The sequence below is a fragment of the Heterocephalus glaber genome, unplaced genomic scaffold (assembly GCF_053883595.1).
Source record: "Heterocephalus glaber isolate CG9 unplaced genomic scaffold, H.glaber_assembly_v1.0 deba00001689, whole genome shotgun sequence".
Classification (NCBI taxonomy): domain Eukaryota; kingdom Metazoa; phylum Chordata; class Mammalia; order Rodentia; family Bathyergidae; genus Heterocephalus; species Heterocephalus glaber.
Window position 1 is genome coordinate 7,914,721 of NW_028258414.1, and position 12,228 is coordinate 7,926,948.

The following is a 12,228-nucleotide window of genomic DNA, read 5'->3' on the forward strand; positions in this document are numbered from 1 at the left end:
TGCCTATCATTTTTTTTTTAATTTTCTCAAAAGCAAAGCTATTAATACAGAGAAAGCTGAACACAGGCAGTGTGCCAGGCTTGTACAAAAAGCTCAGTCCCGCCTCCCTCTCCTGGAGCGCTGCTGGCTGGGTGTGGTGTTTCTCCCAACCTTGGGATTGTTTGTGCTTTTTACTTGCGTAGCTTTGTTTGTCCAGTTTGGTTTCCATGACACAGGACAGCTGCCAGCAGTGGAGGGCTGCAGTGGTCACTGGGCACAGGCCACCAGCTCCTCCAAGGCTTCCTCACCACGGTTGCCGTGTACCAGCAGCACTTCCTTGATCCGCTCCTGCTGGAAGCCCATGTCGCTGAACTGTTCCCAGAGGCGAAGGAACTCCCCGGCCTGAGGGCACAGGAAGGTGCTGGGACCCTGGGCAGCCCAGTCCTGGTGCCCACAGCACTTCACCCCAGGAAGCTGCCTCTCCACCGTCCAGGCCAGCCTGATCCTGGGAGGCCCTTGCTATGTTTTTGCACCTCTGAGGTGATGTGGCCTCTGACCTCTCTTCCTCTGCTCAGGAAAGAAGGCCCTGGCCTGGCCTCACCTCCACCTCCTGCTATTCTCGACCCCCTGTGCTTGGGTGTGAATATGGGACAAGGAGCCTGGGGACCCTGCCCACGCCCAGCGGCTAGCTTCCCTCCTCAGACCCCAGCCCTCCAACTGCCCTTTCTCTACTGCCCCTCTCCTTGTTTCCCTGTTTCTGATCACCTTTCATGTCCATCACCCCGCAGGCTGCTCAGGGATGGGTGTACCCTCATCCCGAAGGACCCAGGAAGGAGGCCCCGCTGACCTTGCTCTCAGAGTACTGGAACAGTTCCATGGCCTCATCCACCAGGCCCTCCTCATAGCCCTGCTGCAGCAGCCTCTCCCGAGCGCTCAGGTAGCCGAGAAACTGGACAGAAGTGGGCAGAGAGGGTGGGATGGTAAGAAGACAAGCAGTAGATGGTGTGCAGTTTGAGCTCAAGACCAAGGGAGCTGGGAAACCCCCCTGCATGCAACAGGGCCCAGAGATCCCAGGAGCCAAAACAGAAGCAGAGGCCCCCCTTTAAAGACCTCAGGACAACTGGACTGTGGTCCCCACCACTGTCCCAAGGTGGGGGCTGGAGTCCAGGAAAGGGCCTTTCAGAGAGTGGGGACATACACACTCCCCGATCCCGGTAAGCACCCACTGTGAGGGGCCCCTCCCCACCCTGACATCTCCATCCCCAGGACTCCCTGAGCCTCTATAGCTGGGGGAGAGGCAGTGGGCAGGGGCCCACAGGGGCCATATCCTCTGTGTCAATCCCTGTTCAAATCACTGGGGCTCCTTTACCCTCTGGAGAGGGTGAGTAGAGATGGTGGACGCTGAAGGGCCTGTTCCACCCTGTCCCAGCCACGGGCTGCCTCAGCACAGGCCAGCGCTGGCCCCTCTGGGAAGCCTCTGCCACCTGGGTCTCCACTGGCTGTGTCCCTGAGCTCCTTTTGTGGCACACAGAGCCCTGTGATTGCTCCACTTCCTCTTTGTCCTCTCTCACTTCCTGCCCCACGTGAGAGGGGCTGGTTGGTCTTGCCTGTCACTGTGTCCCCAGCCCCAGCATGGCAGTTGGAAGGAGCTCTTAAATAAACAGATGCTGCATTTATGAAATGAATTAAGAATGACCTTGAAGGAACTTACAGCTTAGCATGGGAGATAAACCAGATGCAGGACGTCAGTGCCAGGCAAATCAAAGCAGGATTTATAGGTGGTCGGTGCCAGATGAAGGCTCCTGACCTGGAGGATTAGGGGTATTCGCAGAGAAGGAGCAGGGCGGGTTTCTGCACACCTTCAGGGCAGGCAGAGATTGGGATGGTCTGGTTGAATGGTTTTCAAACTGATGCAGCTCCTCACTGCCCTGGCTGCAATCAGCTGCCTGGGAGATGTGGGACTGCATAACCTTTGTTCCTTTTCTCCAGCCTCATTGTAATTAAATGTGAGTTAACGCATAAAGATGCTTGTTAGTTTTGGGACACTAGATAAAAATCTGTAACAGACCTAAAGTCCCAAAGTAAACTACTCAACTCCTTGTTTGCCCGGAACTGATGTTCTGGGCACCACAATTTTTAGAACAAGCTGCAAATGTCTGCTGACCATCAATACGTGACAGTCGACCACTAACCTTTGTTCCCTTTTCTTTAATACTATATGTTAACTTCCCCCTCAAGCCCCTATAAAAACAGCCTCGGACTCTGAGACAGCTGCCTCTCTAAGCTATTTTGCTTTGGGAGTGCCGTCTGGCCAGACTAATAAAGGTCTGTTTTATTTTCCAACTTGTCCGGTGTGTTCCTTCCCAGGTGTTCTTCGCTGTAGTCAGCTCGGAGTGTTTGGTAAGGCTCTTGGTCTTACATTCTGAAGGCACCGCTGGGATTCCTGGGTGTGCTTCACTAGTCAGCTCCTTGGAGTGTTTGGTAAGGCCCTCAGTCTTACAGAGATGAAGGCCGATGCACTGGCCAGAGGGACAGGATCTTGCTCTGAGCCACAGGCCCAAACCTCCCTCCCAGGTGAGGAAACTGAGGTCCAGGCTGGGCAGGTGGTTCCAGGACAAGGGTCCAGATCACCTCTCACTCAGCGCCTTGTCCGGCAGGGGGACAGAGAGGACAGGGGAGGAAGGTGGATGCTCTCCTTCAGCTTTTGGCTCATCCATGGCAATGGCTCTCAACCTTGGGTCCCATAGAAACCACCCTGGACACTTGGAAAACTACTGACTTCACTTCCTGGACCTCACTCCAGAGGCTCTGCTATCTCTGGTCTAGGGTGTGGCCAGGAAACAGGGCTGTGTTAATAGCTCTCCGGGTGATTCTCATGTGTGGCTCCAGGGACAGCTGGCCCCAAGCCATGCTGCATATCAGGGCGACCTTCAGGACAGGCCTGGGGATCTGTACCTGTAAAGATTCTGCTGCTTGGTCCGCTTTGGGGACCTATGGGATTATAGAAGCTACCAGGCTTGCCTCAGGCCCCTGGGTAGGTGAGAATGTCCTAGGGTCTCCAGAAGTCTTTAGTGTCATACACATGTTCCTCCTCTATCCTGTGAATGGAGAAACCCCCAAAGAAGGTGCCTGCTGTGTCTGGGTTCCTTTAGTGAGTCTGGACCTTGCCCTGGGCCCCTGCCTATGCCAGGAGAGAGGCAGAGCAAATCTGTGGAAAGAAGGATGGTGCAATGCACAAAGCTTTGCTTTTGTATCTCCTCTTCCCCCGACTCCTCTAAGCATGCTGTCTCCATCACCGATGTCCTCCCTTGGGTCATCTGATATTTTTTATTTGTTTGCTTTGTTTCTGTACTGAGAATTGGACCTAGGGTCTTCATATTGAGTTACATCTCCACCCCATTTTTATTTTGAGACAGGGTCTCATTAAGTCACTAAGCTGCCCAGGCTGGGCTCAGACTTATGATTCTCCCCCAGTGCTAGGATTACAGGCATGCACTACCATACCTGGCTCATCTGTCATTTATCTAGGCCTAAAAGGATTTACTGCAGTGTGTGTCTTTCTAGAGGAGAAAGAATCTGAACCCAAAGGGGTGGCTTACATGATGGCAGAACTTCACAGAACAGGGAGGGTAGATGAAGCCATCCAAAGGCCCCTTGGGATACCCCATGACTGTCCACTGGGGAAGAAGGCCACCCAGCAATGCCACACAGGTGGCAAATCTCAATCTGGGAACACAGTATTCCCAATCCAGTGAGATTCTTTTTTATTTTTTCAAAATTGAATTTATTTTGTGTTAAAAATAACAGTATCACCAAAAGATAAATACCATAATTTAGAGTATTCATAATTTAGCGTATTACCAAGACACAAGAACCATAAAAAATGATATCCAAAATTTTGATAATAGCAGCTACCAGATGTTTAATAGATTCCTTCAGTAATAATGATCAGCAAAGCGAAAAGATTTGGCTTCTGACGTATTATACAGGTAGCTCTGTAAGTGTTTCGAACGCCTTGCTTTAGTTGTAGCTGTCTAGCTCTCTCTTCAACAGTCTGTTGCTCTGCTATTTTCTCTATTCGTTTCCTTCTTAGCCATTGTTTAAAAGCCTTTTCCCGGCCTTCTGTTCCTTGGAGGAAGAATAACCATTCCTCTTGCTTTCTTAGTTCTTCTGACTTTCTTTCTTTCATCGGCTCCTCATGCTTTTTCTTAAGCCACAATCAGAAAGCTTCTTGTGGATCTCTGTCTTCTTGTCTGCTGTTCATGTCCTCAATTTGCTTAGCAAGCTGGATTCTCCATATTTCTAGAAACTTCTCTCTCTTTTTTTGCAACCATGCTTTGAAGACCATGTCGTTCTCTTTTTTCTTTTATTTCTCTTCTTCTATTTTCTCTTCTTCTTCTTCTCTCTTAAGCTTCTCTCTCTTCCTTTCTAGCTGTTTCCGGAGTTCCTTCTGTTGAAGGGAAAGATAGTATGTTGAGGTCACTGGAAATATATTGGCAGACTGTGTCCGATGATCAGATTTCCCATTTCCTTTATTTCGATCTGAGGTGGCAGCAGAGCGTGGATGAGTCTTGGGGTTGGGTGGTGGCTGAGGGACAGAAGCCAGGGGCTCTCCTGGTGATGACTGAGTAATCTGAATCTTTGCCGGGGGCTCTTCTTTCTTGACACCACTGATAGACGAGCTGGGAGATCTGAGTAACAACTGCTGGGGTTCACTTTCGGTACTATTAGCATTAATAAGGGGGGGCAAAAACCCCTGGCTCTCAATATCTTGTAAATTCAGAAGTTCAAACTTTCCATCTTTCTCTACCAGTATCTTCATATCCTTGTTTTTTTCGAAGCTTCCTTCAGTAAGTGACAGGAGTACATTCTCTTGCCCTAACTCATTGGAAATACATAACTGTGACAGTTTTCCAGACATATTATTTTCATTTTCAAAATAAGTTTTGTAAGTATCACTGTCTTTTAGTGGAGAAACTTCCAGATCAACTAATTTGTCCTTGAACTTAAGTTTTCATTCCCTTTTATCATCCATGGGTTCTTGGGTCTGTAGAAGTTTGTTAGCTTGTATAATTTTCTCCTTAATATATCTGCTTACTTCCTCATCCTCTTCCTCCTCCAGGTCTTTCTGACTTTCTAGTTTGGAGTCCTGAAAAGAGTTTTCCCTGTCTGAATCTGATATGCGATCCAAAGACTGAATACTTGGGACAGAAATAAAGTCCTTTCTTCTTGGTGAAACCTCATCCTTCAAAGATTTATCAAGATCAGAAAGTTGTTTCATGTGTTCTATTTCTGTTTCATTTTCTTTTAATTCCTGATTAATATTCTCTTCCTTCTCATAAGCCATCTCTATTATGCTGGGATCAATTTCTTTTTCATTAATTAACCACTCAAGGTCCTTTTCAAAGTCATCTTCATATTCTCCACTTTCTTTTGAATCAGTCTCTTTATTTTCCACTCATTTTCAGTTTGTTAAAGAATAATTCCCTTGCCTAGCTGCAAGGCAGCCTAAATCACTTTGGCAGTATGCCTGCCAACCTTTCACGTTCAAGAACTTTGAGAGGGGAAAGAATATGATAAAATTTCGGACCGTCTATGCTGCCCTCAGAGGGGTTTCCCAGATACATAGTGAAGCCCAGCGGGCAAAGGAGAAAACTGGGCTCTGTGGATCCTGGATCTGATCCTCACACCAGACACTCCTCCCTCGACCCTCTCCCCACACAAACATTTCCGAAACATCCTTCCCTTCTCTCCCTCTAGGGGCCCTCCTGCTGGGGTCACAGAGATGGCCGGGGGAGCTCTTCTCCCCTTGTCTTTCTAAGCTCTGACCCGGAGGCAAAGGAAACCCCGGCCTCCAGTGAGATTCTTGCTGCCACCGTCTAGGAGGACAGTGCCTGCCCTGGCTGCACTTATCTTCAGACCCCGCCATGATAGGCAGCAACTGGAGCCTTGTCACCCGGCCCAAAGGGACTGAGGAGGCTTGTCAGAGCTCCCTGGGGGACCTGGCCCCTCACAGCCCTCTTGACCTGCTTCTTGGCCATGCTCTAGGCTTTGTAGCAGCAGCTGAAGGTAGAGTTAGATCTGCTCTCAAATCTCAGATCAGCCTGGATTGCTGTTCTAGGAGGTTCTCACACAGGAAGTGGGAGAAAAGCACTGTGCAACAAAGATTCTGGGTCACACCAGCCTGGCCTCAGTCCTGGTGTTGCCCCTGACAAGCCAGATGAACCTCCCTGGCCTCAGTTTTGTCTGCAAAGTGCTCAGGGCAGTAATAGCACAGTAACCTTGGAGAATCCAGATGACCTAATTGAATGCTCTCAGACTAGTGTTCGGTTTAGACCCATGGGGTGACCATGTTGGAAGTTTTCCTTCTCAAAAGGACACAGGCTGATGATTCCAGAGTAGTGCAGAAGCAAGAGTGGGTGGGTAGGCAGGCAAGGGGCCCAGGAATATTTCCGTCCTCCCAGCCTGGCAGCAGTACACCCTGCTTCTGGCTCCAGGATGAGAGTCACCCCCCTGCCACTCCTTCCCCCCAAAGCAGGCCTCAGCCTCAGACCTTGGGGACTTGTATTCTGCAGTCAGTGATACAGAGAAGGTGCCCAAGCCCTCTGATAGGGGCGGGGTGGGGGGCAGAGACAGGAGAAAAACAAATGAGTGCCAACTGCCCCGGGACCAGCTTTCCAACCAGAGCTCCCAATCTTAGAGAACACTTGCAGGGGGATGTCACACTGGGCTGGGGGTGTGGGCAATGGCATTCAGGTCACTCCCTGTCCCCTCCTTCCCTTGTAGCTATCGGGTCATTTATCAAATTCTCAGCCCAGCCTTCAAGGTACCCTCAGTCTGTCCCTGATTCCCCTTCCGTTTTTATTTCCCAGCAGCCCTCTCCTCCAAAAGACTGGTTAGATCAGGGCCTTCCAAACTCTTCCTTCCTGTCCTCACCTCTTCCTTCACTTGTCCCTCCTGCCTGGAATAGCATCCTTTTTCCTTACATCAAACTCAGTCTAATCTGGCTTCAAAGTCCAGCTCAAAGCTTGGCAGCTTAATGAAGCCTCTGCTGAACACTGGAACCTCCTTGTGGTACCTAGAGCATGGCCATAAATTCTTTGCAGCCTCTCTCATCCAGAGGCAGTCTGTTTTTCCACCCTTTAAGTCTGGGCTGGCCTAAGACATACTTTGAGAGACTAGCTAAGATCAAAGTGACCCTGTCTTAAAACAGCTGAGGCCGTGGGAGGCCTTGCAGTTTCACGCATCCTCTCTTGGAACCAACTGTTACCAATCTGGAGCCACAATGAGACCAGCAGAACCACCGGGCTGTGTCCGACCCAAACTATCAGCCCAGAGAATCATGAGCAAATCAATGGTTGTTGTATTGAGCTACTCAATTTGGGGGTTTGTTACAGAGACCCATGTCTCTCAAGTCACCCCTTTCCACAGGCAAGGACTGGCTGAAGCAGAGGTATAAAGGCCCGACCACAATGTCAACCCACTTAGGACACTCGGAGGGGCCGGAGGGGCCAGAGGGACCTCACAGAAGCGGTGTTGGCAGGCGCTGTGTACAGCTCAACTTCTCCCTCTGCCACTTTGGCTTCCGTCCCCTCACTTCCGCAGGACTGGTCCCAAGGGCCTCTTTCACAAACATCTTGCCTGCCAAACTCCATCTGAGCCTGCTTCCAGGGAAAACTACCCACTGTGCAGGTGTAGATGTGCCTTGGTTTCCCCTCTAGCTCTTGGCCTCACCTTAACCCTAGGAAGTGGCCAGTAAATACTCAGGACTAGAGGGATGGGTGGGTAAGTGGGAAGAGAGAGACAGGTTCAATGCGGGGGGGGGGGGGGCTTGGAGCTGTGCTCTCCAATATGGTCGTGAATTGAAATGAATTACAACAAAATAAAATTTAAAATTTAGTTTCTTAGTCACACATTGCAAGTAACCACATATAGCTAGAGGCTACTATATTGGACAATGCAGATTTTTTAAAAATCTCTCTCCGCTGGACATGGTGGCACATCCCTGTAATCCCAGCACCCCAGGAAGCTGAGGCAGGAGGATTGCAAGTTGGAGTCCCAGCCTAGGCAACTTCACAACTTAGTGAGATCCTGTCTTAATATAAAAAAAAATAATAAAAATAAAAAGGGGATGAGGATGTAGCTCAGTGCAAAAGCCCTGGTTTCAATCCTTAGTACTGCAAACAATCAAACAACCCACTAGAATAAGTTCTCTTGGGCCTTTCTGGAGAGAAATTGACTGTCCAAAGCTCCAGCTTCCCATATTTGGGGCAGGAACTGGGACAGGAGTAGAATTTTGAGACTCCACCAGTGGACATGGGAACTGCTGATAAATTCCTGCGGGGGAGGTAGCAGAAGGGTCTGGAAGCTTGCTCACAAACCCCAATAATTAACACCAGCCTGAGGTTGTACCTCTAAAAAGAAGACAGCAGAACTTCATTAACATAAAGGAAAAAAAACCCATGGCCACTCACCGACTCCAGCTTCCAACCCCCACTCACCTGGCTCAGGCTCTGCCTCCCCGTCTTCTGCAGAGCCACGATGGTCCTTCCCAGGGGGTATCCCAGGGCCACCACAGGCCCAATGAGCTCCTGCTCCTCCTGGCTCAGGGCGGATAGCAGGTCAGCTGCAGAATCAGGGTGTGATCTGTAGGAGTTGAGAGGCTGGGGTGTCCCCCTAAGAGGTGGCAGGCAGGTGTACGGGCTGAGGGACTGAAATACAGATAGGCTGGCATGTCAGTTACCACAGGAGACACCGGCTGGGCTGCAGATTTTACAGGGTGGCTTCACGTACCACCTTCTACAGAGTCCTGCAGACCCCAGCTCCCCACAGGTCACTCACTTCACTTGTATGCGAAACAGGCATCTCACAAGCACCCGCAGGGTTGTTAGGAGGCTTAATTGAGACAATGTGAGCAAAGTAGTTGGTAAAGTGGCACTGCAGCAAGGCTGCATTTCATTTACTGCTTGGAACACTCTGCAGATGATTATGATAGGAAGCTTCGAATGATGGCACACATCTGCGCTCCCAGCTACTCAAGAGGCGAGGCAGGAGAATCGCTGGAGCCCCAGAAGTTTGAGACCAACATGGGCAATACAATGAGACCCAATCCCCCCTCTCCTGTAAAAAGAGAAAGGAGGAAAAGACCCCAAGAAATATGATAGAATCATTCTATTATTTCATTTTACAGATACTGAGATCAAGGTTCAGAGAAGTTAATGACCTGATACAGAACACACATTTGGGACCTGGCCCTGACTCAGAGGGCTCCTTACCCTGCATCGCAGTGAGAGGGTATGGGGTGGTTCCTGTGGAGTTCACCTGGGCTGGGCTCTTGCAGGGCACAGGCTAGCAAAGCCCTAAACACAGACCCGTTCCCTCCTCCCAAGGAAAGCCAGGGCAGAGTGTGGATGTGGGCATGTGAATTCCCCACCCGACCCCATCTTCTTAGGGCTCCCTGCCATGCCCCACTCTAGGGTGAAGAACATCTGCATCCATGATCTGCCTAAGGTCACACAACAGTGATGACAAGAGCCAGACCTCAAGTCTGTCTCTGGTTAATTCAGCCAACTCGGCCTTATTCTGCAGCTTCTCTTGGCCCAACTGTGGGACAGAAAGCTGTGCCCAAATGCCACCCTCTGCTGCCTATCCTACCCCATCTGCTACGGATCCAGGCTTTGTAGTCTGCTGCTTAAACAATCTGGAGGGACCTCTTAAAGAAAAAGGACAAACAGCTGTAAACATGACACTGGGGACAAGTCCTTGGAAGGGACAAAGCGAGGGCCCTGAGTGTGACATTTCTTTGACTTGGCTGTGAATGCAGGTGCCTCACTCCCACCCGCGCCCCCCAGGTGGGAGCCTTCCCATGCCTGGCAGCCTGGGCATCTCTCAACACGTGATGCCCGTCCAGCACTGGATCTTGTCCCATGTCCTTTTCCACAGCCCCATCCTGAGGTTTGACTAGCTAACCCTCCGTGTGGCCCAGTGGCCAAAGTCACTGTACCGGGAAATCCCTCCATTGAGCCTCCAGTTTAGCCAGCCCAGGGACGCCCTGATCTGTGCCGCTTCTTTAACTCAACAGACATTCACTGAGCACCCCCTGGGTCGTGTCTGCAGCTAGGCGCCCTCTTCCATTGGAAGAGACACTCGTGGGTAATCACCCGGCTTATGGTCATGGTGGCAAAGCAGGCACAGCGGGAAACGGGGAGAAGGGGGCCTCAGGGCAGGTATTCTTCTAGGCCAAGGGCTGAAGAAGGACAGCGCTACAGCTCCAGGTGGGGCAGGTGAAGGCGGGGAGGAGAGGCGCGGGAGGCCGGAACCCGGGGCTTTGGCCGCGCACCGTGTCCTTACCGAGACCGTGGGCTTGTGGCTCCGCAGCGGGGCCATGGCGCCAGCCGTGGCGGGCCGCGGGGGCAGTGCGGGGGCGGGCGGCGGGGGCTGTGGCGCGGGCTCCGGGGGTGCGGGCGCCCCACAGAGGCTGCGCGCATGGTGGCCGCGGAAGCTGCGCAGCAACGCGCGGGGCCGGGCGGCTAGGCTGCTCCCAGACAAACGGCCGAGCAGCGAGCGGCGACGGGCGGGTTCCGGGGTGGCTGGGGAGCCGGGCCGCGAGCTGCCAGGGTCCCGCTCGCCCTCGCTGGCGGAGGAGGCGTCCTTCTCCTCCCCGGCGGCGGCCTCCTGCTCGTCCCCGGGCGGCTCCTGGGGTCCAGGCTCCGCAAGCGGGGGTGCCAGGCCGCTGTCTGGGCTGAGCAGCAAGAGCCAGGCCGGAGGGGCCGACGCCGCGCCCAGGGCACCGCACTGGTAGGGGCCGTGTCCTCGGATGGCAGCCTCTGTGCAGAAGAGCGCCTTCCTCTCCAGGCTAAAGTCATGCTGTGGAGAGAAGCGCAGTGAGGGCGAACCAGGGCTGGGGTTGGGTGCGGGGAAAAGGGGCACTGGGATCCCTCACCCCTGGCCTGGGGACCCGCCAGGCCCAGGCGGCTTCTGATTCAGAGCCTCGAGTGTCCTTCGAAGCCTATGCCACCTTGATTTCAGCTATCAGTGGGGTCAACAGATGTCACTAACCGGCTAATGGCAACTCTGGACAAGTGAGGAACATGTTACAGTGAAATGTGCTAAAATCCGACGTCTAAAACCCTGAGTCATTCAGTACGTCATTGAATAAGAGTTACTTTTAAAGGCTTTTTCTCCAGGGCCAGGGATTTAGCACTTTGGTTCTGCTGCCTGCCTTGAAAGTGCAAGGTCCCGAGTTGGATCCCCGGTACAGAAAAAAAAAAAACCTATACAATTTAAGAAGTTTTTCTTCAGTAAACCTTGTTCTTGGCAAAGAAGCCTTCACTGGAGGCCGGCACCACTTGCTAACAGTCACCCAGCCCTGGAGGCTGGTCCAGGTAGCCAGACGTCCTCAAGAATAATATTGTTGGGCCGGGGATTTAGCTCAGTGGTTTCGCCACCTGCTGCACAAGCACAAGGACCTGAGTTCGATCCCCAGTACCAAAAAAAAAAAAACCCAACCAAACCAAAAAAAAGATTAATACTGTCACTGGAGTTTGGGGCAAAAGCAGACCAGGCCTGGCCACCTGTCCCATAAAGCTAACGCAGGAGCTGGGCAGCAGTGAAGGGCAAGGACGGAGCTTTTATCAGCGTGGTCACACTGGGATGCACAGAGCTGTTAAAGACACTCTGGACTTTTATAGAAAAGGGGAAGAAAGGCAAGTGCTGGGGTTTTGCAGCCATCACTGGGGGTTATGCCCCTGGCAATGGAGGAATCGTGGTCAAGCGGAGGCCTGGCTGATGGGTAGCTCAGGTAGTTTTCTGAGGTCTTGGGAGAGCCATCAGCATCTGAGGATGTGGTTCCCATTATGAGAGGGCAGCTCCTGCTTTGTGAGGCACCCTCAGTTCCCCTCATGGGGTAATTGCTCTCCCTGGGGGTGACCACATCATGGGGTGATCTGCAAGGTTCTGCTTTTCCTGGAATCCGAGGTGGCTGCAGGTTTAGGACAATGACTTAAGACTTCTGGGCTGGGGATGTAGCTCAGTGGTGCAGCCACCTGCCTCTTAAGCACTAGGTCCTGAGTTTAATCCCTGGTACTAAAAAAAAAAAAAGACTTCCAGCCATTTTTCCAGGGCATCTGGAACTGGACTTTGTAAAAGCTGGCAGTTGGATGTCCTTACAAATTCTAAAAATTATTCTCATCTTGGTATCTTCAGTCTTGAAAGATAGCCTAGGTAAATTTAGGGCTAATGAACCTTGTA

At 51.7% G+C, this 12,228-nt stretch overlaps 1 protein-coding gene across 2 annotated transcripts in view; it reads right to left on the reverse strand.

Moving 5' to 3' along the window:
* Positions 1-12,228, reverse strand: part of Ubap1l (ubiquitin associated protein 1 like) — a 27,431-nt gene continuing 15,203 nt past the window's right edge. Inside the window, exons 3-6 of one of the 2 annotated variants that reach the window (XM_004855631.4) lie at positions 10,330-10,845; positions 8,481-8,690; positions 827-928; positions 1-381 (exon numbers count right to left, since the gene is read on the reverse strand). In XM_004855631.4, the coding sequence (XP_004855688.1) occupies positions 247-381; positions 827-928; positions 8,481-8,690; positions 10,330-10,845 (963 nt within the window). In that variant the 3' untranslated portion in view covers positions 1-246. Of the gene's footprint in view, positions 382-826; positions 929-3,875; positions 4,430-8,480; positions 8,691-10,329; positions 10,846-12,228 lie in introns of those variants that run through there. The other variant, XM_021237070.2, reaches the window with a different exon arrangement.